Genomic DNA, 26,998 nt, shown 5'->3' with positions numbered 1-26,998 from the left:
CCTACTTCCTCATTACATTGCATAAGTTCACATAGTGTAATGGAAAGTAAAAAGGCTAGATGATATACGTACAGTTTCAGGCTTGATTCGGAGCAAGGTTGCTACGTCCTTATAGTTGGGCAGAGTGGCACTCAGACCTACTAGTCTCACATCCTCCTGTGTTGCCTCTATGTTACGAATGGTTCTAGCTATGAGAGCTTCCAACACGGGCCCTCGCTCATCATGAAGCAAATGGATTTCATCCTGGAATAGAGAAACAGTTGAAATTTATTTAAAGAAATGCTCTATGTACATTAAAATAACCAGAGGTTAGATATAACGTTGAATGCACCCGTTCCTAATGAAATACCAAAGTTGAGCATAAAAAAAGATGAGAGTTTCACCACCGTTTTTATTTCGTAGCAATGAAACAACTGCTACATTAGACGCATGTGGTCTGTGGTAATGAATATGCCCATCCCGTAGTATGCCTCTCGTCGGATGGGTGAGAAGAGACACAATACTTCCCATTTAGGTGATGGGTCAACACAAGAACACCAGAAAGTAACCCGTTGAAATATTTGCAATCGAAATATGAGTGCAAATTTTTGTTGATTCGAACCCGGAACCTTCTGCATGGCAAGTAAGCGCACTGGGGTAACCGTGTCCTCGGTTTTTTTCTGCTTAATGATATCCAATTTAGAATTCCACGTTAAATGGCGGTGGCAATACACTGTTTGAAGTTACTACTTACAATAATAATAAGACGGACGAGCTGGGTGAAAGTTTTCTCTCCTCCCTTCCTGGTGATGATGTCCCATTTCTCCGGAGTACACACAATGATCTGCGTGGCAGCTATTTGCTCCCGGGTTAGCTGATGATCCCCCGTCAACTCAGATACAGTCAGGTTGTACGATCTCAACCTCTGCAAACACCAAGAGTAACATTTCAATACGAATATACATACATAGATATGATTTTAAGACAAGGCAAAAAAAAAGTTATGACTAGGGAGCGGATTACATACAAGAAAAAATGGCCAAAATATGTATACAATATGCACCAAAAATTGCCCAAATATGCACTAATCTAGGTTCTCATATTCGTGTCACAGAGGGTCACACAGCATTTTCCAACCTCTAACTGATGGTCCCTCCATTTTTTTAATGAGTCCTATTCGAGCAGTCTAAAATCAAGCACGATCTTAATTACCTTTCCAAAGTTGCCAACCATTTCCTGTACCAGAGATCTCATGGGGGCCACGTAGATAATCTTGAACTCATCAGCATTGATGGTGCCATCAGCGTTAATGTGTTTGCCAATCTCTTGTAACATACAGAGCAGAGCTACATTCGTTTTACCGGCACCCTGGAAATTTCAAAATAAAGTCATCAAAGCATTGAATTCGTTTTAGCAGGTCAAATCAAGCCAAAGAGTATTTTGAAAAAAAAAAAAAAAAAAAATACTCATAATTACAAGAAAATTACAAAAAACGGCTTACTGATTTGGTAACGAGAGTTATTGTTCGTTTGTTCCATTCGACCAGTCTTCTTTCAAGTTCAGGGTCCTATCGTAGAACTCCTTTCTTTTACTTCAGCCTTAGAAAAAGGGTTCTCAATACATTTTCTACTCGTGGGAGTCTACACAAAATAAATTCGTTCCAATGTTCTATTTTCAAAGTGATCTTTTCTTACTACATTAGAACTCCAACTCAACAGAATCAAACCCGGGACCTAGCGCTTACAAGGCAGGCGCGACTAGACTGGCTTAAAAGACTAATATCTCACCTAAACGACACGGGCAAGATAGTCTCCGCTCCTATCCAGCGATCAGACACGATGCGTAGGAAATATTGCGGGGGCAGGGGCTCGAACACGGGAACGAAGAATTTGACCACGTGATCATCAGTGGCGTAGCGGGACTTGAGTAGGAAATACTCGTGATGAAGAACCACCTGGAATACAAACAGGGGTGGCGTAGGTTAGAGAAGATGGCTCCGCGAAGACAATATTGGGTGAAAGAGCTCATTTTTGAGAATCCTGCCACGTTAAATAAAACCTAATTTTTTAAATCTTTCTTTTTCTCAAGAGGTTTGATAGAGGGAACTGTAACTGCTAAGGTCTTATCGTCCCGAAATGGAAGAGGGAAGACAGGATAGGAGAAAGCCAGCCGTTCCGAGAACGATCATCATCAGTTCGGAATAAAATCCGCCCAGGGCAGGTTTAAGTAATCTGATTGGCTAATTTAATCCGAGACTTAAACCGAGCTTGAACGCAGATTGTGAACTCGATAATTATCGATTTTTTTTTGTATTCCTGTTAAAATCAATTTAATGGAGGCTGAACCAAGTCATACTTACCTCAGAGTCTACATCTTCCACTAGAATCCAGAATCCTTCTGAACCTCCATGTAGCTTCTCATCCCATTGGAAATCAGGACTGATGGTTAGTTCCACTCTCAATGTAGATCTGAGAAATCATACACACAGGATAGCATGTCAATAAAAGGTCTTCCTAGGGTTAAAAACAGAGCGGAGAGCATAGAGCACGAAGAGGACGACGAATTCCAACCGCATAGAGCTGAGAGCCAAAAGCTCAATGCTGGCAGGAATCGAACCCGCGAAACAGCACTTACAAGGCAGATGCGCTACCAACCAAGCTAACTAGGCTGGCTACAAGTTATCATGTAACAAGAAAAATCATTGAGTTCGAAGATACTTCATTCCGCCCCTGTTGAAAATCGGATCTGACCAAATAGGTTTTCTGGTAGGCCTTTAGGTCCTGCATCAACCCTCAAGGGTTGTACATGTACAGTCGTTCGCGGAACACCCTGTATACTGCTGTTTCACTCACCTGTTTCTTTTCTCGAATGTACAAACACCAGCAGTTGATTTCGGCCCGCATGCTCCATTACTTTCTCATACACAATATCGTTCATCACTTGGAACCTCTTCAGAGCCTTCTTCTCGGTGACTCCGATGTATTGCTGTTCCAGTGCCACGGGCCGGAAGCTGTTGTCAAAGTAGAACAGACCCTGGGGGGACGGAAGAAGAATGACGTCACTATACAGTATACAAGTTCACTATACATTGCCTTTGCCTGACTGGTTTAGGAGATGACAAAATAGAATGTTAAAAATCTGGTGTGATAATCACAAAGACGACATCCAAAGAGTTTTAAATCTAAATCCTTCCAACACTGTGGGGTGTCATGCCTATCTCACGGCACGCTTGCACGCCGAAGGTCCTGGATTCGATTCCCGGCGGGGTCGAAGTTTTTCCGGCCATTTGTTTCGAGTTTGAGGTGCAATCAGCCTCGAGAGGACAATTGAGTAGCTATTTTAATCGAGTAGCGACCAGTGCTAGTATTAACAGATTCTTGAAATATGAAAATTGATTACACTTATTAATGCTATGATATCCAAAAAAGTTGTGAAAAAACTCTGCTTTACAACAAATAATTTGAGTATCACACGACTTTCTCATCACTTTTTTTTACTCAGGGGATCCTAAAACAGATATTTCCATCAATTTCCCGACAATTTTAACCAATTCCTACTTCCTCATTACATTGCATAAGTTCACATAGTGTAATGGAAAGTAAAAAGGCTAGATGATATACGTACAGTTTCAGGCTTGATTCGGAGCAAGGTTGCTACGTCCTTATAGTTGGGCAGAGTGGCACTCAGACCTACTAGTCTCACATCCTCCTGTGTTGCCTCTATGTTACGAATGGTTCTAGCTATGAGAGCTTCCAACACGGGCCCTCGCTCATCATGAAGCAAATGGATTTCATCCTGGAATAGAGAAACAGTTGAAATTTATTTGAAAAACGGCTCTGATGAAAATATGTACATTAAAATAACCAGAGGCGATAGACATAACGTAGACTGCACCCGTTCCTAATGAAATACCAAAGTTGAGCATAAAAAAAGATGAGAGTTTCACCACCGTTTTTATTTCGTAGCAATGAAACAACTGCTACATTAGACGCATGTGGTCTGTGGTAATGAATATGCCCATCCCGCAGTATGCCTCTCAGTCTCATCAGATGGGTGAGAAGAGACACAAAACTTCCCATTTAGGTGATGGGTCAACACAAGAACACCAGAAAGTAAACCGTTGAAAAATTTGCAATCGAAATATAAGTGCAAAATTTTGTTGATTCGAACCCGGAACTTTCTGCATGGCAAGCAAGCGCACTGGGGTAACCGTGTCCTCGGTTTTTTTTCTGCATAATGATATCCAATTTAGAATTCCACGTTAAATGACGGTGACAATACACTGTTTGAGGAGTTTCACCACCGTTTTTATTTCGTAGCAATGAAACAACTGCTACATTAGACGCATGTGGTCTGTGGTAATGAATATGCCCATCCCGTAGTATGCCTCTCGTCGGATGGGTGAGAAGAGACACAATACTTCCCATTTAGGTGATGGGTCAACACAAGAACACCAGAAAGTAACCCGTTGAAATATTTGCAATCGAAATATGAGTGCAAATTTTTGTTGATTCGAACCCGGAACCTTCTGCATGGCAAGTAAGCGCACTGGGGTAACCGTGTCCTCGGTTTTTTTCTGCTTAATGATATCCAATTTAGAATTCCACGTTAAATGGCGGTGGCAATACACTGTTTGAAGTTACTACTTACAATAATAATAAGACGGACGAGCTGGGTGAAAGTTTTCTCTCCTCCCTTCCTGGTGATGATGTCCCATTTCTCCGGAGTACACACAATGATCTGTGTGGCAGCTATTTGCTCCCGGGTTAGCTGATGATCCCCCGTCAACTCAGATACAGTCAGGTTGTAAGATCTCAACCTCTGTAAAGACCAAGCAGAAACATAGATATAATTAGATAAGGGACTGTAAGGCAAGGGGAAAAAAGGACCAAGTAGTACACTCTCTCATTACTACTATAGCTTCGCTATAACTGTAGTAATAGATAATAAAAATAGACTTCGCAAAAGTTACGACGTTAAGTATTACAGAAGAAAAACATTCCATTACCAATTCAACAGTTCCTGTAACATGTAACATCAAACTTTCGCGAAATGTTAAGCACAAAGGGTTCAATCTTGGCCGAGGTATGACATTTTTTTCAACATTGTTTGATAATTTGAGCATAATAATAGTAGTAGTCTATACAGGGTGGACTTTTCTCGGAAACGAAGTCGAAGTTACGAAAATAACCCACAGAACCTTGTTGGAAATGATGAGCTCTACCTACCCTGAGTGTTTTTCTGGCGCACCCTGTATAGGTGAACTAAAGGGACTCTTCAAGTCTTCAGTCCAATTCGAGCAGTCTAAAATCAAGCACGATTTTCATTACCTTTCCAAAGTTGCCAACCATTTCCTGTACTAGAGATCTCATGGGGGCCACGTAGATAATCTTGAACTCATCAGCATTGATGGTGCCATCAGCGTTAATGTGTTTGCCGATCTCTTGTAACATACAGAGCAGAGCTACGTTCGTTTTACCGGCACCCTGGAAATATCAAAATAAAATTATTGAAGCATTGTTTCGCTTTAGCAAGTTCTAATCAAGCCAAAGAGTATTTTGAAAAAAATACTCATAATTACATTACAAGAAAATTACAAAAACGGCTTACTGATTTGTTAACGAGACTCATTACTCGTTGGTTCCATTCGACCAGTCTTCTTTCAAGTTCAGGGTCCTATCGTAGAACTCCTTTCTTTTACTTCAGGCTTAGAAAAAGGGTTCTCAATGTATTTTCTACTCGTGAAGTAAGAAGTGAAGAGTGTATAGTCGTTCCTAGAATAGGCTAACGAAAACAGTCAAACTTTCACAGTTCCTCAGCCTCACCCTATCTTTCCGGGGAATTTTCGGCACTAGACGTCAAATATACTTGACAAGTGTATTTTTGTATTTGTATTTCAAAGTTTCATGTATTTCAACTCAAAACAAATTGTTTACATGTTACAAGCACAAAATAGAAATAGAAAATTTAAAATAAAAATTAAAATTGAAAAATTAAAGTGGTCTTTGACCTCTACACTTTAATTCCTATTCTGCACTATACTTCAACCTCTCTACTAAAGTGTTAAAGTGTAGGTGTAAATAGGTGGAAAAATCTCATAAGGTGGATAACTCATTAACTTACAGTAGGAGCACAGAGGAGCAGATTCTCATCCGATTCCAAGGCTGACTTGCACAGGCGACTCTGAATTCTGTTGAGGGTTTTGAAGTCCTCAAAGGCGTGTTGCACATAGCGGGGCAGCTTATCAATAGGAACCAGGGTTTCATCAGGACCCATAGGTTTGGGTTTCAGAGCCGGGACATGCACCTCTTCATAACCTGGGGAAGTGAATTTTCAAGTAAGTCAGTAAGTAATAATACTAATAATTCAGAGGTAGTGGTAGTGCATTGTAAGTATTCAGAGGTAGAATATTGGACTCGTATTCCTCTGCCTCGGTGGTGTAGTGGTCAAGACACTCGCCTGGTAAACAGGGGGGCGTGGGTTCAATCCCAGCCAAGGTATCAAATTTTATCCTCAAAATAATTTGAGAATTTGACCACAATAATAGTAGTAGAACTATTATTATTGTTAGTATGATGGGACAACTCTCTCTTCACTCACCTTTCCTCTGTTTCCTAAAGGATCCATCGGGAAGTTCACACCGTTTGTTGGACATGAAATGCGACCCCGAACTGAACTGCAGGTCCTCCAAATCCAGAACCTGGCGTGTCCCAGCCACCACGGCTACTCCATCTCCACCTCCTTGTCCCATCTGATGCCGAATGGACGTACTTTGACGCGCGTCAGCTGAATCATTGGCATCACCATCTTCATTTTTCCCCGTGTCCAATTGACGCAGGATCTTGGCCAGGGCGGGATCTTCACTCATTGTGTCGCGAAGTTTTTGCCGTTCCGATTCGGATTGACTGGATGCCAGCAGAGTACAATAGAGGACTGGAAACATGAGACAAATCATTTAGATGTTTTTTGTTGAACCAAAGTGCCCACGTTTAAAAGATGGTCCGATTTATTCGAAAATTTGATCACGATAATGGCAATCATAAAGTGGTAGAGCTCATTCCTAGGGTTGAGGGACGTTAGTCTGATTTGATCAGTAAGTACACGGATTATCATAGATTTCTCAAATGAACGGTCTAAAAGTCCTGATCATATTAATTATCACGCCCAACAGTACCAGTCCAAACCCAGTAACCCAATATTCTACTCACTCATCTGTCTGTACTTCTTGAGCATCTTGATGAAATCGAAACAGTCGTATCCCAGCAACAGGACCAGCTGATTTTCTGCATCCCTATCATCCCCAGCACTCTTCAGAATGTTGAGGACCTCGCCAGCTTTGGCCTGGGATACCATGGCATCATCGTAGATCTTGGACAGACGTCTCTGTAGCCAATAGGCGTCGATGTCCAGAGGGTGCAGGGATTTGTCCTTCTTACGTCCCGTCCCTTCTGCATCTTCCCCGCCTGCCAGCTGGAATAATGAGACTGGAGATTAGTAGGGAAAGTGGGCTGGAGGTTACAACTAAGCACAGAATATACCCTGTTTATACTGCCAGAATGAGATTGAAAAGTCCCTTTACTCCTGCAGTCTGCTGAAAGTAATGTCAGTTATTGACAGAAACATGTTTAGAATTGCAAGAAGTCTCTTTAGGTCATTCTGACGTGCCCCAAGCATTCCATTTTAATTGGCAGGATATACTTCTTCTTTTTAGCGCAGTAGACTTCGCATCTAGAGGTTGGTGATTAAAGTGTAAGCCAAATCACAAAATTTATCGAGGTGAATTAAGTGGGGAACGACATTTGTGATTCAAGTAGGTATGTTTACCATTTTTTTTTTTCTTTTCCCAAGAGGTTTGACAGAGGGAACTAAAACTGCTTAGGTCTTATAGTCCTGAAAGTGAAGAGAGAAGGAAGACAGAATAGAAAGCCAGGTGTTCCAAGAACAATCCTTATCCCTTCAGGATAAAATCTGCCCTGGGCGGGAATCAAACCCGTGGCCTAAAGCTTACAAGGTAGACACACTACCCTCCAAGCTAATAGCTAAATAGGCTGGCTTACCAGTTAAATTCCTTCTATACTCACATTTTCAGCATGGATAGCCGTATTGACTCGAGCTTCTTCTCCCTCGTCATCTAGCTCCTCAGCTTCTCTCACTTCTCCAAATGTGTCCTCATCATCTTCATCCTCACTCTCTTCAAATTGAACATTGATACCATACGTGTCATCTATGTTTTCCTCTGTCAAAAACAACATGGAACAGTTTTGTTAAGTTTCACATTTTCAACTATGTAATCATTACTAGAACTCACTGAGAAAAAGGGCCCTTGCAGCCTCTCCAAAGGTTTAAATTTTAATGAGGACTTATTTCGTAAACTTCATGACACAACTGGAAAATTATGCCAGTCCCCTAAGTTAGTTACCAGTCCAACTTTCCAATGTTCTTCAAAGGTTTCTATTTACCTGCAGTGGTAGACTTCTGCTCAGCACCAAAGTCTGTAATCTTCTTGCCCAAATTGACCAAAAGGGCAAACCGTTCTTCTGCCAGAGACCCAAGCAGATTCTCTGTCTCCTTCTTCTTTTCTTTCTCTTTCATACGATCATTTTTCAGCACTGTTAACACCTCATCTGCCGCCCCACACAAAATATCCCGAGGTTGATCTCCCAATGCCTCCTGAATGAAACTCAGCAGGACTTCATAGGTTTGACGTGTCTCCTGGGTTTTGGGTCGGTAGATAATGCCTACCATCTCATCAACACCTTCTGATAGTAGAGTGGCACCCTTCATACGAGTGAAATCATACTGTGCCTCATCACGCTTTTGACGTCTGAAAATTTACAAGTTGTACACAAGGTTAATAATTTATGAAATAGAGTAGATATCATCTCTCTGCAACACTCTGTACCTAGTGCCAAATATCACTATTTTGCATTTGTTCAAGGGAAACCCCATTTAAGTAATGGTATGTTTTTTTTTTTTTTTTCAAGGGATGAGTGGGGAGAACAGAGCTATTTGTGTAATAAGGCCCTGGTCTAACCAATGATTTCAGTTGATAACTCATAACTTACTTCACTTTACGTTCTTCTGCCTTGATTGGTTTGGTTCTCATGAATCTATCACCCATTCTTGTGCCTTCAAGTTTTCCAACCAGAGAGCACACCTCTCCTGTTGCCTCATCTCTGCTACGTCTTTCAATGAGACGCACATCAGCTTGTAACACCAAATTTGAATTCTGTAATTGAAACAAAGTTTGAATTTAAGAAAATTATGAATAAAATAGTAAATTAGGGCCTTTGCATTTCAACATCTGAAAACGTTTGTTTGGCGTCGCACTGGTACTTACGGCTTTGTATTCATATTGCAGCTGTCTGGCCGCTGCGTCAGCCATGATTACAGGTTCTGAAGTTCAAATAGGATCAGTTACATGAATATTTCAGCTTGATACATAAAGAAATTGAACTTTTATAGCCTTTTTCTGTCGAGCAGAACTGCCTGAACTGCCACTTTTCTTTTTTTTTTTACGGTTTTTACGATTTTTCAAAATTTTTGAATTTTACCGCTGCAATGTCTTAAAGGTAAACAACAGAGAAAAAATACTTCAGAAGGGTGTTACACACGATCACTTTTGTAGAAGGGCCAAACAGCACAGGTTTACCTGAGGTTAACCGGTATATATCTTGGATTTTAGGGCCATTTCAGCAAATTTTACTATTCAATAGTCCCCTCTGGCCTGCCAGAAAAAAGCATTTTCGACTTAAAACTTAAGAACTCACTTCGTTTGGTAAGTTAAAATCAATGATCGTATGTAACAATCTTACAAAATTTTCTCTGTTGTTTACTTTTCATATTTCATTTTAGCGGTAAATTCAAATATTTTAAATTTTGAATTTTGAAATTTTGAAAAGCAAACCGTTAAAACACAAACGTGAAGTTTTTGAAGATTTGAACCGTGATAAACTGATAAGCCTGATAACTCAGTTAACTCAGATAAGTTTGCAAGTCGAAAAGAAGGTGGTTACTGTCTGTCCGATGGAAAAAGGTAAAATACCCTAATACCTTAATTTAAAATTTAGGTTTGGACTAAGTATTCATCTGTAAATAAATATTATGTAGATAAGAGGAAGATACAACAAAAAAGCCATGTCTGTAATTAGATATAGGTAACTTATGTAATTTTTTCCATTCATAAAGTTGAATAAATAATATTTACACATACACATAAAAATCTTATCAATAAAATATAATTATGTAGAAGGTATCAGAGAAAATGATGTGCCTCCAAAGTCAATTTCTTGTTGCCATGTCCAATATCTGTAGGTAGGTACTAACTTATTTACATGGGATATGTACCTCTACTTACAGATATCTAGTGGTATTGGAAATCCAACCATGATGACAACATATAGGTACTATCAAAAACCCAACATAGGGTAGGTAGGTAGGTACCCCGAGAAAATATTGGGAAAATTTGTGCAAAGGTAACACTATCAAAAACCCAACATAGGGTAGGTAGGTAGGTACCCCGAGAAAATATTGGGAAAATTTGTGCAAAGGTAACTTTTTTTTTTTTTTCCCTGCACGTCAGGTCTTGATCTCGAACCTAATCTTTCATACATCTAAGCTCGGTCTGGTAGTAGGTCTTATACACCGTTTCATAGTGAGGGAACTGTTTCACACACAGTCTCAGATTGTTGAACCTGCATTTGTTGTGCGACTTGGCAACCCTGCGGAATCCGCGTGTGTAAGGTTCTTGGACTGGTCGCATTTCACATCTGCTGAAATCAGAATCCATTCAATATTTTTTGTTAATGGATGAAGTTGGTCCAAATTTTGCCTACAGTAAAGGAGAAAAATGAAGCTCGAGGAGGACCCTGAATAGATAAGGGTAATGTCTTGACGTCTACAGTCTCAGTCTCATGTGGCCCCTAAAAGAAGAAGAAGAAGAAGAAGAAGAAGAAAATCCAAATTATAGGCCAATACTTTTAGTAGGTATACGTACATATATTACTACATTTTAGACATCTGGGGTGAAGGGACTTTATAGTAACGACTGAAGTGTTATCTAAAACTTTCTCGCTTTGAGTTCATAGGTCGTTGCGACAAATTTCAAGATCAAAGCTCATTTGTGTGAGAAAATGTGAAAAAAATTCTCCAAAAATCAGTTTTTTTGGTTTTTTGGCTTTTTGGTTTTTCGTACAAAATTTGCACCATTTTCGTGATCCTGGTAAAAAGACCTTTAATTTGATATATAGGTCGACCAGGTTTGGATAAGTCCTTCTATGGGGACAGACAGACTGACAGACGACACTGAAGCGAATACAATAGCCCGTCCCTTATACCTTTTTTTTATTACTATCGTAATAATAAAGGAAGGACGGGCTAAAAAATGGAATTGAAAGGAAATTTCATGTTTAAACTGAAGAGGTTCGAGCGCATATAAACAATCATTATTATTATTATTTTCCTTTGGGATTTCATTGGTTGAAATTCTCCATCCTACCATTGGGGAAAAATGTGGAATCGTAACCATTATTAAACGTCAAATAGGTACTGAATTATAATTTCATTTACCTAACATCAGATCAAATTTGATCTACACTGATAGAGAGTAAAATAACCGATTAGTAAGTATACAGCTTTTTCTATTTTATTATTAAATGGATACCTATTGAAGGCAGAAAAAAAAATCTTCAAAGCTATCCAAAAGTAGGGAGATATTCCGAATCTAAAAATGTGTAAGCTTAGTTGCCTAAACAGTGGCTAAACGAAATAATAACGACCCAATAAGTGTTAAAGCGCCTAATAAAAAAAAAAACTCTGTCAAATGAGAGAAATTGGGAGAGAAATTAAAGAATTATCACAATCATTCACAATTTTTCTTTCCAGTAGCTTGATGTGAAACCAACGGGACATTTATTTCAAATGCCACGATTTTTTTGCTAACCCTTCCTATACAATATTTTTTATCGAGTAAATTGAATCAGGTAGACCTGACACGCGGGCCTGTTCAGGCGTAGAACCTGTCAGGTCTATCTGAAAGTGAGAGGCCGGCCTTAAATAATAGAATGTGGCGATTATTATTTGATTATAAATCTATGTACGTGTATGACATCAACTTGATAAGTACTGATTCAGTAATTTACAACTACCTCTTTCAGGAACCTATTTAAAAGCTGATTGCTTCATCTTAAAATCCAAAGACTTCTAAATTATCCCCCTAAAGATACGTATCAATACGAGTCCAAAGGGTTAATCCCAGATTGGTCTCCATTTGTAAATTACAACGAGCATAATGGCATTCATTATCTTTCATGAGGGACCCCCTTAACCCTTACATTTTTTAAAGAAACTTTTTTGACAATTATGAATAGAGGGGGTAAGGGGCTCCCATGTTTATTTTGAAAGCAATTATGTCATTTAGATTCGCACCCTCCTGCTGTCAATTCCATTTCGAATAGAATTGATAGTAACTTTTTTTTTAAATGTCATACTTGACATAAGTAGGGTCTTGGCTTTAGATTGTACGACTCGGGAGAGTTTTACGATCATTGTGTCGTTCTGAAAATTGAAGAAAATTGAGCCTCTCTGAAACTCTCTCGAATTTTAAATTTTCCCAAGTTAAAGCTATCAAATTATCTAATTGTTTTGTTACATTTGAGAGAATATGGGTTTCAAGATGATAATCAAGAACACTAAATCCATTTTGAGACTTTGTTTCAGAAAAAAATTGTGTGCAAGGCTAAATTTTGGCGTCTCCACCAATTTCACTGAATTTGTCAAGAGCATTTATTTTTTGTACGGTTTTAAACAGCTGCTTTTAAATAAACTAATCCTGTGTGTTGGTATTTCTGACTGTCAAACCTAACATCAGAATTATGATAATACTATTGGTGATTTTTTTTTTTTTTTTTTTAATAAAATTAAATAAACTGACAGACTATTTATCTTTCATTATATTAGTTTGATAGGTTAGACACAATAGGTTCTATAGGTACAATTTGTTAAAAACCACAAAATGAACTTCAATCAAATGATCGAAAAAAGTTGTGTGTTTTAGATTTATCTGGTTCCCGTTCCAGATCCAGGAATAGAACGGGAATGATTCCAGAGTTATGATCAGAAATTATAGGATTAAGATACAAGGGTGAAAAAATCCTTTCTTTTTTATGCAAAATTAAAGAAAAAAGAAAAAAATCCAGTTCAAATTCATCACGGAAGCTCCCAACTTTTCAGCTTTTCTGCATATCATTAGATAACATTTCTAATTGGATTTATAACTCTATGGAAATTCCTAGTTTTGTCTATATCTAGGTACTTTATTCATACATTTTCCTTCGGTATCCGGGCTAAATAATATATGCAAATGTAGTTTCCCGTAATGATAATAATCATGTTTTTTTAAGTTGAAAAATTCAACTTAAGATATTTTTTTTTAGACTGCCTCTTGATCATTATTCATAAAACCCCCTCATATCATACATTCATTTTTTCACAGTAATGGCGTCTCTTTTTTTCTACACGCCTTTATACATTTTTTTTCTTTCTTTATTATAAATATTTGAATATATTATAGTCGAAACTGAAGGAAAAAAATTAATATTCATTTCCAGAGAGAAACAGTGGTTGCTTACTCCTTTCTTGGGACTTTGGTCACATTTTTATTTTAAAATTTTCCTTTTGATGGATTTGATATTGTTGCAATTTGAACTTGATATCTGAACACTCCGGGAAGGTCTCTCTGAAAAATGTTGTTTTGAAGATAAAGGAAAGTCAATAACTCGTCAATATGCTATAGTACTACTATAGGTGTGAATTATTACATACTATAATACATAAAGGTAAGTAGTTCTTCAAGGTGTTCTCTAAATAGAACGTCTCCAATGGATGATCTTTGCTCTAGCTTTTTCAGAACACAGATACCTAGGTAGTTTTCCCCAGTAAAATTGTTTTCTTGAGATCTGAAAAATCCAAAAACATATTACTGTAGGGAGAAATCCTAATTTTATTTTTCATCATTCTTTTGCCCTTGTGTTCTCTTGAAAATTTTCGAAACGTCAATTGAGACTTAACTTATGGGACTTCTAAATGATACCTTTGGTTTCATTCTTACTATAGCACTGATAGAAAAGTCGATGTTGTCACTTCCAAGAATCTATTTTGAGTGAGCATAACTTGCTGTAAGCTCAATTTTTCTTTTCTCCCAATAATGAATGGAAATTGCTCATCTCGGTTTCTTTTCAGTAAAAAATTTTAAATTAAAAAAGTAAAAGTATAATAAAATATAATTCAATATCATTTCCTGTTATACGATTACTCTGTTCATTCTCGATTCCTCAGTTCCATCTTCAATTCTAAAAAAAAGGAACTTTATTTATTTTCCAGTTGTTTACATATTTTTCTACCTCTTTTTTATACACTTCTTCCATATTATTGCATCGTGTATGTATTTCTTCATTTATTCATTTTTTCCATCCTAAGACAAATACACAGTGTAAAAAACTGAAAAGTCTAGTATTTCTAGACCGTGCTGATACCTTCTGCAGGATAGAGAAGAGAACCTGAATGGACAACATTTGACCATCACCGACATAGAGTCTAATTGGGTGATTCTAATTCAGTAATTAATTTCACTATGGTAAAAACCTTTACGTATACCTTCTCAATAACTTAACAAGGAAAAGCTGAAGAACACTTACTAACTTTCTAATCCACCCAAATTTTTCAGGTAAATAAGATAGAAAATTGAGAGTTTCACTCTATGTATATTCTTACTTGCCATAAAATACAAATCAGCGACTGGGGACAATTTTATATTAGAAACCCCACTTCTCCACCAATACCATTAAAATAATATTTTTAATGAGACCTATACATTTCATTTTATTTATTTTTATTTCTTGTTTTCAATAATAAACTCAGTCTAACTAAGCACTTAAAATCATGGCAGCAAATTTTAATTGCAAGTAACAAGACGCTCCCTCTACAGATTATTACGTCAGAAAGGAAGGTGTGAGCGAATTTGAAGAGAACGAATTTGTAAGGAATGATGAGATGTGATATAATTGGGAAAAATATAAGAAAGATTCCTGTTAAGAGAGAAAAATCGAAAATTCCTCAGGCTGTTGATTTTTGAATTTTGTGTACAATTTTCTTCGAATTTTCATAAACCAATTCAGGAATGGGGAGCATCTCGGATTTAAATGATAAAGGTACATGTGTCGTGCGTGTGTGAGGGTGACAAGAAATACCCTCCTGCTATTCAATTTGAGAAAAAAGTCAATTTCAATTTAATTGAAATTTCGTCAAAATAAGGGTCCTCAACAACTTTTTAGCCCTTTTTGCTACCAATCAAAATCAATTTTCCGAACCCCTATTTTTTAAATTCCTTCTTCATCGAAATTCAAAATTTGCATACACTTAATTTCTGATTTTTAAAGGATGTCTTCCTTCCGCCATCTAATATTTGATTACTCATTTTATGATTTTGCTGACATATTCTAATTTTCCATTTTTTTTTTTCTCAATTATTTTCTGATTTTTGTAGAGGCTGATAAAATTTTTCACTGGAAGAAATTTGCTTAATAATTCCATTAAATATAATTATTTATAATCTATTGAGGCTCAGTAATCAGTCGCATAGTTGTACAAATTGGAATGAAGAGGAGCATAGAAGAATAATTTTATTAATCTCATTGTAGATATTAGAAAATGAATGGGTACTCAGCTGATTGGATTGCAAGATTATTTCTTGTTGATCTGTTGTTCAGACTTTGAAAACTTAAAAACAAGAAGGAACACCTACATAAAATCTACGAGAAAATGGAAACAAGAAAAATGTGAAAACACCGAAAAACTCCAATTTTAAAAATTATAGGTACAATTCGTGCAAAATTACAATATTATGCTGCGAATCGCAACCCCTCAAATGTTGAAGGACCGAAGACAACGGAAAAACACCAACAACATATCAAATAGAATAGTAATAAGATAACAATATAATCAAAATAAAAATATCAGAGAGAGAAAAAAAAAATAAACAGAAGCATCTTATTCGCTACCCCTTACCCCCTACGCTCAGAGTGTCAAAACATTACCCAACGGATTTTGATAAGGGTATGCGTTGTGCCTTGTATGAGATGACATTAGAGGTCGACAGGGTTTGCTAGGAAATATTCCTCTCAAAATGAGAAACATTGGCCCGGAATGACTAGTCGAACTCTGTGTATTTCTTATGGTGATTTTAGCGATCAAAAATTGATCATATCTCAGGATCGGTTTAGATTTTCGCAAAATCCTTTCTTATGTGACTAGACCATAATAGGAATATTCCTACCAAATTTCAGTTTCTAGGTGTTGTGGTTCTAGAGATAGAGCGATCAGTGTGTGAAATGTGAATGGATCTCGTTCTTATAATATAAGATGATATCTAATAACTAATAAGGATTTTACCAGATAGCCAAAGCCAAAACTTTTTTTTTTTCTTCAATACCTACATATGTTTTCATTTATTGGTTTTTCAGTACACAAACATTTGATAATAAAATAGGTATTTAATAAATGCTATACGCAATTACCCATCGGTAAAAGCAAATGCTTGTACCACGGAAAAATAATAAGTTTCCGTTCTTTTTGACTTGTTATTTCGTGTGGCCACTCCAGCTCTGAGCTCTCATCTCATAAAAGCTACTAAACTCGTATAGAATGACGAGATATCTGGCGAGTTTTCTCTCTTAAGAAGCTACCTAAATCAGTGAGTGTAACTTTACTTTTTACCTTCTTGAGCTTTTCCTTGCTAAGGTTAGAGTATGCTTTATATCCCCTCATTATTATTATTATTTTACCGAAACACTTCGCGTCTTTTTGATGCTTTCATCCCAGAAGATTTTCAACGTTTCAAAAGGAAAAAAAGAGAATTATTTTATTTATTCAAATTTATTTCTCGTGTTTATATTACATGTAATGCTTTCTGTATTTTAATGACTGTATTATCAAGTCTTGTGATGTGGTGTAGTGCCGTCTTACAGAAAATGACATCGACATTAAGGAATGGCAAATCGACAGAGTAGATTCACTGTTAAAAAGGAAGGAATAGATTGATTTGGTTTGAACTTGGAAACCCATAAATAGCCCTGCTTCGTGTTCTTTTTCATTTCGAATTTGTAAAGTCGAATCTCCTGCACGATCTGGAACTTCTGAGAAAGCTATAAATAGTTAAACCTTGGAGAGAACTTTCTAATTATTGCAATCTTGTATCTGAATTTATTTAGAGTTTAGACTATTCATTACTTACCTATAAAATTCTACAAGAAATTACAAACGAAGGGGGAGATTATTGCCCAGGGCAATCTCTACTATTCAAACCTAGTTTTAGCAAAAGTTGGTTTAAGTTCTATCAAAACACCGCACTGATTTATTGTAATTTGTAATGTTTCATCTCCCATAAATGAATATAATCATAGCGTACGGTGTTTTGAGGTAGGTATATGTTAAGAAAGTAGTTTCTGCATTTATGACTTCATTACAAATTCTCACCTCGGAACTTACCTTTCTTCTTCTCGGAAATGAAATACAAATAAAACCTGAAAAATGAGAATAAATACATCAAAGAGATATAAAAGATCAAAAAGAAAAATGACTATATGCAAATGGAAAATGTAAATATTTTTGTAGGTTGGTAAAGTGTCCTACAATGCTGGCGTTCGCTCAGATCCATCAAACAGCCGTTTGGGAAAGATATAGCTATAAGTTTTTTCATTAACTAATTAGTATTAATAAACCAAAATGAAAGCACACGATAGTAATTTTATTTAATTTTATATACACGTTCTTGACAACACTTCGTAATTTAGCCTCCATGAAAGAAAGGGAGAAATGGGGGAAAGGAAACCTTTAGAGCCATAAAAGACGTTTTTTTCTTCTGGAGAAAAAAAAAGTTCAACTCTTTTTTTCTTTATTAAATTGTCTAGAAAAAAGTGCACCATTTTGAATATAAAATATAATTAAATACCATTTACATCACATCACCGCTCTTAACAAGTCCACCATGGTGGTAACCCCTTCAGTAGAAAACTTTTCCATCCTTTCGTGTAAGAAGAAGGGGAAAAAAAGTCGTTTAAGCTTTTTTGTACCATTTTTTTCGCTACCTCTTTTCATAAGTAGAATACATAAATTGCATTGACAATGTAAAATGTTAATCAAATTTCTAAACTTTCACTTGACAACACAAACTTCGTTACAGTCGTTAGCCCTGAGCGGATGGCTGTGAGTATAAAACGAACGCTTTGTGATGTGACGAATCCAGACTAGGGAACAATAGAATGAAATGGAATAAATATTCCTTGTTTACACAATCTGGATGGCACTAAAAAGTCTCTTTAATCCAGCAGCAAAAGGAGGTCTTACCTAATTCATAGGTAAGTGAAAATCATTACATAGTTCTGATTATAAATCCATATTCATCTTGAATGTGACACCGCAAAAGAAAGGAAAAATACGAATCATAAGAAAAAAGAGACATTTGACAAAAATGGTAAAAAAACGATAAAGAAAAGAAAGGAAGAGACCCATGAAAGAGATGGTGAAAAAGGAGTAAGAAATTTACAAAGAAATTGAAGCAGCACCTCCTAAATGGGAAGATGTTTTCTGATAAGGGACATATTACGAGATACGGCATTCTACGACACAGACCACAATACATGGGTCTGATGTAGAAACAGTTGATGGAATCCACAGAAAAAGAATAGAAAGTCATTGGTACGAAATAAAAACGGCAGCGAAACACTCCTGTTTTTTTATTTTATTTATTATTATTATTATTATTATTTTTTAACAAACAAACATCAGGGTTCAATCTCCCGAAGTCCATGATTCCATTCGCTAGGTTAGAAAGCTGATCATTTTGTGCCTATAGCCTAGATAGAACTGAACACAAAATAATATAATAAATCTATTGTCATGGTAAATCAAAGTGATTATGACATTTACTACAATAATAGTACAGGGCGTCTGAGAAAGAATTTTACCCGATTTCACAGCTTCCAATTTTCATCTTGACAGAGGACTCTGTGAAATTCCATATGAATTAAGATAAAATTATTTATATTTTCAGACTGTTATAATTATCGCACCTTGTGTTTACCACATATGAAGACATTTGACCATCACGCCTCTGATGAAGATACGAGTAAGTTCTATGAAGTAATCCTTGGTACATGTGATCAAATCTGGAATAGGTATGTAGATAATGCGGGATTGAGAACAAGAAAATCTTGTCTAGTTAGGATTCAAACTTGGTAATTAAATTACTTACGAAGAGACATTACCTTTACATTCGTCAAGCCTAAAGACATTTCTAGGTGACATACATGGTGGGGATTTTAATAAATAGAAACAATACGTACTTACCTACCAAAGAGTAGGTACTAGATTCTGCTTATTCCTTTTCGGTTTTAAAATTTTGTTTGGATTTCCAGGACACCCTGTTCTCCATTTGATATTCCATTTCTTGTATGAGATGACATTAGAGGTCGACAGGGTTTGCTAGGAAATATTCCTCTCAAAATGAGAAACATTGGCCCGGAATGACTAGTCGCATTTTTCCTGTCGAATTTGGGTTGACTTATACACGATTTACCGTTTTCAGGAGGTATTTATTTTCAGCAAAAACGGAATGGTTATTGACCTGAATTGACCACATAACTATTACCTATGTGGCTAATTTTCTCTAATTAAGTAATATATATCTACATGGAATCAACTGAGAAAGTATTCTGACGTTGTTTCCTATTAATAACATGTTCCCTCTTCTGATTTTGAATTGATTCACAAGGTTCAAAGGACTTGAAACTTAGATGATGGATAATCCTGTAAATATTGTATTACAATTAATGTTGTACTTGAGATCTAGATAGGAAAATAGGTAGGTACTCAATACTATTTGAATATAATTAAATAAATAGGTACACAGAGTTTGAAGTAACATTTCTTTTATCATGATCCTTTCATAATAACAATTCATTTTAACACGTCAAATACAAAGGACAAGAATTCTATCAGATATCGATTTTATTATTCGTGGTTGATAGGTACAACAAGGTGGGAAATTTTCATTATTCCGATCCGAACACCTTTCTATCTTTGCATCTTGAATGATCTTAGTAAGGTCTTTTAGTAGCATAAATAGATACTTAATCAACATTGATATTTTTGGGGTCTACTTTAATAATGAAGTTGATTTTAAAATACAGTAGGTATTTCTATTGGTAAATTTGTAATAAGAAGAGGAATTTGAACTTGAACGAAAATAACTTTATTTTTAACGAAACAAAAATTACAAAGGTTAGATCACCCCCAAAGCTTACAAAAACTTCTTGGGGTGTAGGTGATTCTTCTTCTCTTATTTCTTTATTTTCTTCAGTTGTTCCTTCGATTTACTTCAACAAGTTTTTCTTTGATTTTAATTTTTGCAATTCTTCTATTGTTCTCGTCTAGAAAATCTCCGCATATTTCTTCGATTAATTTAGGCATTAAATTCGACAGCATTCTTGTTCCATAATTAGTATATGCTCTAGATCTTATTAAATGTGGTCTCCGCATGTTGTACTGGTTTTGTTTTGAAGAAGAAGAAGAAAATACCACGAAAATCCGATCGCTCTTGAGTAGAGGGGAAATAGAAATTTGATGAAACTCTGCGTTACACGCTGGCGCTGGTAGCTTCATTTTTTGGCCTGATTTCCGCCCTTTCAAAGCTGATTTCTTTTATATGTAGGTATAAAAAAATGTCCACAGCTCTTTTACTGACTTTTATAGTCTTCATCAAAATTAAAGGAAAGTACGATAACCGTTATTTCTATTTAAAACAAAGCAAGTTCGGTACCTACCTTTTGGGAAAATCGTTGAATAGATTAGGGAAAATTCGATGATACAATCTGTCAAACATGTTCCTGATATTATCTCCTCCTGCGTTTTTTTATTCCTTTCAGACTTGTAATTTCTGTCAATCATCAATTTCTACAATAAAGAAACAAAATGGCAGCCTCGATTTTTTTTTTTAATTCCATGAATACGATTATTATTAGGGGACTTGTACAATAGAATAAAAAATATATCCGACATAATCTAATAAATATCAGCTCTGTGCGAGTCAATTCCGTGCCACCATTTTCGTCGTCCCCATTTTCCAATTTATTTATCTAATTTCTTTCATTAGAATTCATTATTACTCAAATCTGAACGGTTAACTTTCTGGTAGGTAACTAAGCTTCAATTTTTCATTGAGGAGGGTGCAATTTCGCATTGAAAACTCATCGTAGGCGTTTGATAAGAATTTGCAGAACTGCCAATACTTATCAGCCTATTACTGTTGCTAATATTTTCTTATGATCCTAATACTCGTGGAAATTTATGTACTGTACATACTTACTACCCTATGTACAAGTATGTAGAAAGCTCCCGAATATTTGTTAAACTCATTAAATTAATCTCTTCAATCTGTAAAGTGCTTTTTACGAATCATGTCTGGTTTTCTTTTGAGAATCACAAAACCATTTATTTATTATTTTTGCCATGGTTTTATTGTTGTACGACGTGCATAATTATTGAAATGATTGCTCGATCTCATGCTGAAGGTAGAAATCCGCGGAGAGCCTACACCAAATACAGGGTGGCTAAGTATTCAGAATTTAAATCTAAACTTAACATTTTAAAATTGTTCTTATTTTGGTACCAATAAGATAATCATGTAGGTGTCTGTATATTATGAAAGAAAAATATCTACATTAGGGAGGATATGTTAAGTTTATAGAGGGAATTCGGGGAGCTTTGGAGACCAAAACCCAATAATAATAATAATAATAATAATAATAATAATAATAATAATAATAATAATAATAATAATAATAATAATAATAATAATAATAATAATAATAATAATAATAATAATAATAATAATAATAATAATAATAATAATAATAATAATAATAATAATAATAATAATAATAACAATAATAATAAATAAGAAGAAGAATTTGTTAGATAATTGGCCTTTTTAAAAAACCTCACTGAAGTTGAAACATATGAGAAGTTATGGGGAGCGTAGTTATAAAGTTGTGAACTTGCGAATCCCCTTTCCGGACATCCCGTATGTGGGGGAGATAAAAACACCACAACAAAATGGAATATATTTTAATAAATGAATACATTTCTAGGTACACTCTCGCTCGTATTTGTTAAAAGAAAAAAAGGAACGCAAGTATAATATGAATATTTTTTCAATATGATTATTATTATTATCGTGAATGAAAAATTATTCTAAAAAACCACTCCCACAAATTGTGTATTCACAGAGCTCTCATTTTTACTGTAAAGCTCACACAAAAAGAATCCTGAAGAATTTCTTAAGTTGAATAGAATAAACGAGTGGAAATTCGCAATTTATTATAATCATCATTATACCATGAACATGAAACTCACACAAATCTTAAATTATATTTGAGAAGTTAAAAGAAGAAAAAGAAGCTTCTTCCATATTTCTTTTATGTTCTTTATTTTTCATACTTATTATATTAAAGTTATTATTATTAAAATTTCTTATCTTATAAATATGTATAGACATATATGTATACTTGGCTTTGATTTCATCACGGTAAGACCTTAGGTTAACGATGAAAAAATAAATTGAAAGATAAGTATTCCTTGTTAGTACTGCAAACAAAGTAGGTATGTAGTTAAAGTACCTACTCATACCTACCTAGCAACAATCACACCTAGCCTTAACTCCAATCATCATACATAATAATTGACACCAAATCTCCACTCAAAAATTTGTTTTTAAAGCACAAAGCAGTAGCTGTTGAAAAATTGTAATCTCTTATATTTTTCTCCGCACGTATTCTCTTAAAAAATTGGTAGTTTTGGCACATCCACTATTCTTCGAGCTCTCCTTTTTCCATCTCTGATCCTTTATGAAATTGGCATATTTTGCACACCTAAAAACAGAATACTCGTAGTAAAAACACCATGCAACAAAATCATTCTTTCATCTTTATTTTTATTTTTTTTTTATTTTTTTTTTTTTTTAGAGGAATACAAGTTCTACCTATTTTCTCTCAGGAAGTCAGATAAATCGACCGATTTCGCCAGTTGGTAAGTCGAAAATACTTGATTCTGAAGAAGGTAAAGAAACCTAAAGATCGATTCTTATGCAACTAAACTCGAATAATAAAAGAGTTCATGAAATCTGAATAAATAAAATAAGTTAAGCAACATTAAATAAGAAAAATACTTTTGATTATGATTACCATACGGAAAAGAAAATGGTAAGTTTTCTTAATGTCGAAAATTTTCAAAAAAGATTAAATAAATTGAATGGAAGAAATTTTTGAAGGTGGCTCAAGGGAGAAAGGTGTTTCGAGAGCTGATTTGAACTTGGAAAATCATAGATACTTTTATGTGGCAAAGAGAGAGACGCCCAAGTTCCTTTAAACTTTTTCCTGGATTAAATCCAACTCGAAGTTGCTCAACTCCAGAACTCCAGTATTCGGTCCGGAATTTGAGCTTCTAAAAACAAGATGCGGCGTAAAGCTTCTACCTAAAAAAAAAAAAAAAAAAAAAAAAATTTGTGATATTAAAAAAAAAATGCGGCGTAAAGGTTCTACACAAAAAAAAAAAAAAAAAAAAAAAAAGATTTGAATGTTGCTACTCGTATGTTAGTAGTGGATGTGGCATTTTCTCTGCTGCAGATATAAATCGTACCTATCCAGTTGTGTGACTTCTTTACATTAAGATGCCTTGAATGTAGCTTGAATTTTCAAAGGATAGGAGCCGCCAACAATATAAAGTGGAAACTTATTTTATCTTTTTTCTATACGAGCACAAAAATCTCGTCTTGTCCCACAAGAAATAAAAATGAAGTCCTTTCAGGAAATTCAAATATTTTACATGATAACATAATGGAAAAATTATACTTAAAACATACCTCCTGGGGGTAAGAAGGTGTATTTTCCTACCCACTATGCAAACTTGATGATGATGATGATAACGGGGGAAATTTTCCAGTGCTTTTTTTATATTCTAATGAACTTGAATGTACCTCGTGATGGGTAAAGAATATAAACCATGTGATGGGTTTCTGAAAATCGTGGAATTTTAGTGGTTTATAGGTACCTATTGAAAAATGGCTTGACATTCTTAAATAATAAACATAAAATGAAAAAGCAAAACTACCTACCCTTGCGAAAAGAAAGTCAATGTTTAATGCCTGGCACATTGCATAATTACATATTTTAAGGAAATAATTTCCAGGGTTTATCTTTATATGAACAAGAAGTCTGGATAAATAACCTCAACCAAGAGAGACAAACCCAATTAGCGGGCCATTTTTTCAAAAAGCCGAGCCATGGAGGGCCGCAGATGATTATCCCCCTCCTTATGTGAAAAAGGCCGTTAATCCTCTCAAATATTTTACCTCAATAGGTACAAGTGGCTTGTTCAACTGATATAATTCTCTTACCAAAATAATTCCTAGAAGTTTAGCCAAAATTAGCGAAATGACTTTCATATAATTGTTATAGGTAATCATTTAAAATTAGTGACTTAATCTTGATATAAACCATACATTTCTCGACTGTCAGTAGACTCGAGGCTGGTAAAAAAGCTAAAAGCCATCGATTGGCACAAAATACATGTTACCTACTATTTAATATTCATTAGTTATTAATGAAGAGAAGTCATTGAACAGAATAGAGTGGAGGACTATATACCAATCCCTGGATTGATAGAATATGATGATGATGATGATGATGATGATGATGATGATTAATGAAGAGGTAAGTACCTACTTTTAGGATTAATGGTAAATAAAATAGATAGATAATCACAAAATAAAAAGTAATGGTCCTCGTTTTATAAGAGGACGTGGAAATTAACTCAAATAAAAAATTAATTGAGAAGAAATTATAGAAACTCGGATTGAATTACACGTTTAATTACGAACGGAAAACAAAGAAAGGGTTAGAGGGATTCTTAAAACCCGGATGTATTTGTGAAAGAAATGTAAACATCGCAAGAGACTTGTCAAAACAAATTCAAACTAGGTTAACATTTAGTTTAATAGAAGTTGACAACCATCCTAGCTGTATAGGAATTGGACCCTGAAATCCCTAGATACATACACACCTCTCTACTTTCGGAGATTTCCTATGGGATCTGATTTGGTCCAAACTTTGGAGCTACAGCGCAGTAAACATAAATATTGTTTAGTAAAATAAGTGATCTACTTATTATTTAAAGAGCTAACGAGGCATTACATGAAATAAAATTACAAATAACATTAGGAAGGTCAGAACTGCGACCTACAACTTGAATATTAATACTTTGAGATTCGACATCTGTCGCAGACTGTTAATTCTATCATTTTACTTATTTTATATGTTTCTATCCCAAGTAGTAATGAATTTTTACAACACAAAACTTCCATATCTGAGCTTCTCAAATAACTGAAGGGTTGTGGGTTCAAATCCCCGAACCTTTTACCCATTTGGAGGTCCGTTCACTTTGTCATCAAAATGTTAACCAGGACAAGAGGTTAATAGTAATCCGCAAAGTTCGATATTCCCATCAGGAGAATGCATAAGTAATTTATTTTGTGACCAATTGAACCGACTTATTCAGGAAATTATTCTTGAAGAATCTAGTTTGTACTAAAATGAAGGTGACTGAAAAAGAGAATTGATGAATTGATATATTAATGTTTTCATCTTGTTTTTGCATTTCACTCTATTTTACATTTTTTAGAGGTTTGATAGAGGGAACTGTAACAACGGAGGTCTTATCGTCCCGAAATGGAAGAGAGAAGGAGGACAGGATAGGAGGAAGAACGAACGAACAATAGGTTATATTAGTTTCCTAAACATTAGGTTCTGAGAACGAACCTAATGTGTTTAGGATAAGGTTCGCCCTGGACGGGAATCGAACGTCAAAGATAATGTTTGAAACATAAAATTATGATAAATGAACATAAACAATAACAGCGTAATGGTGTTACGGTTTTTGTTTTGTTTGGAGATGTGAACTTGACATTAAAAATTCAATACATAAACGTAATTTAGGATTGATTAGACAACCACTGGTTCTACCAAGGACGAAAGTTCAAAGGATTAGAGGTAAATGCCCTTGTCGTTGCATGAGGTAGTTTTAGATAGATTAGCTCTATATGCAGCTAAAGGACAATAGATTCATAAATAATATTGCAACCAAGACATACCTACATACTGCACGAATACAATTTCTTCGTTAATTACATTTCCAAAGGTTTAAACATTCAATACATTATGCATGAGTACCTATATCAATCCATAAAAGGTTCAAAATTATATAAGACCTTGTTAATTAAGACTGAATGGTTAGACTACGGGTGTTAGAGGACTTTTGTGTCCTATTCATTTAACTAATATGCCGGAGGTCAAATGGTTATATTTTCTTCTCTAGATTCGGGAAATTCTTCCCTAAAAATATTTTCCTGTCTAATGGAAATAATTATGTACTCTTCTGTGTCGAGAGATGAACAGCGAATAGATCTGCAGATTGGCAGACAGTTCTTTCAAAACTAGTTCTAATATTAGGTTAATAGTACCAAAATGGTATACAGAAAACAGTACGGTGCGATATTAGGTTGATAGTACTCGAAAAATTGTGAATCAGTTATGCAGGTTTAACAAGGTGTACTAGTGAAAACATAGAGAATTGACAATTTCAGCATCAGTTGTCTAAAATATTTTCCAATGAGTAAAACCCACCAATCTTTTGACAGGAAAACTGGCAATTTTTTCATTATTATCATTTTTAGCCATTGTCGTGTGAAGGGCTTTCTTTTAGTCCGCACACTTGCAAAGCGACCCGGTATACTACAAATAGAGTCAATTAATAAAATATATCTTCAGGCCGAAAGAAGTGGGACGAAGTTGGTTAGGTAAACCATTTTACAGACAACATTATGCTTCAACACCAATTTTAGTATTCACTTCTA

General features: G+C 35.3%; 1 protein-coding gene and 1 long non-coding RNA gene across 2 annotated transcripts in view; both read right to left on the bottom strand.

The window, feature by feature from the left end:
- The window catches only part of LOC103524635 (putative U5 small nuclear ribonucleoprotein 200 kDa helicase), a 19,058-nt gene extending 9,561 nt beyond the window's left edge, over positions 1-9,497 (bottom strand). Inside the window, exons 1-16 of the mRNA XM_017449689.2 lie at positions 9,320-9,497; positions 9,045-9,208; positions 8,439-8,803; positions 8,061-8,215; positions 7,188-7,449; positions 6,580-6,912; positions 6,103-6,296; positions 5,310-5,465; positions 4,630-4,800; positions 3,604-3,774; positions 2,832-3,012; positions 2,339-2,433; positions 1,778-1,933; positions 1,192-1,347; positions 734-904; positions 73-243 (exon numbers count right to left, since the gene is read on the bottom strand). Coding sequence (XP_017305178.1) covers positions 73-243; positions 734-904; positions 1,192-1,347; positions 1,778-1,933; positions 2,339-2,433; positions 2,832-3,012; positions 3,604-3,774; positions 4,630-4,800; positions 5,310-5,465; positions 6,103-6,296; positions 6,580-6,912; positions 7,188-7,449; positions 8,061-8,215; positions 8,439-8,803; positions 9,045-9,208; positions 9,320-9,364 — 2,946 coding nt within the window. The 5' untranslated portion in view covers positions 9,365-9,497. The remainder of the gene's footprint in view (positions 1-72; positions 244-733; positions 905-1,191; positions 1,348-1,777; positions 1,934-2,338; positions 2,434-2,831; positions 3,013-3,603; positions 3,775-4,629; positions 4,801-5,309; positions 5,466-6,102; positions 6,297-6,579; positions 6,913-7,187; positions 7,450-8,060; positions 8,216-8,438; positions 8,804-9,044; positions 9,209-9,319) is intronic.
- On the bottom strand, positions 1,821-2,451 carry LOC113465457. The gene is made up of 2 exons (XR_003390164.1): positions 2,339-2,451; positions 1,821-1,933 (listed from the first exon to the last, which is right to left on the bottom strand). It is a non-coding gene; the product is annotated as an uncharacterized LOC113465457 (long non-coding RNA).
- Positions 9,498-26,998: the final 17,501 nt, after the last annotated feature.

Source organism: Diaphorina citri, unplaced genomic scaffold, assembly GCF_000475195.1.
Source record: "Diaphorina citri unplaced genomic scaffold, Diaci psyllid genome assembly version 1.1 scaffold109, whole genome shotgun sequence".
Taxonomy (NCBI): Eukaryota; Metazoa; Arthropoda; class Insecta; order Hemiptera; family Psyllidae; genus Diaphorina; species Diaphorina citri.
The sequence above is the reverse complement of the archived record's forward strand: the minus strand, read 5'-3'. Positions and strand labels throughout refer to the sequence as shown.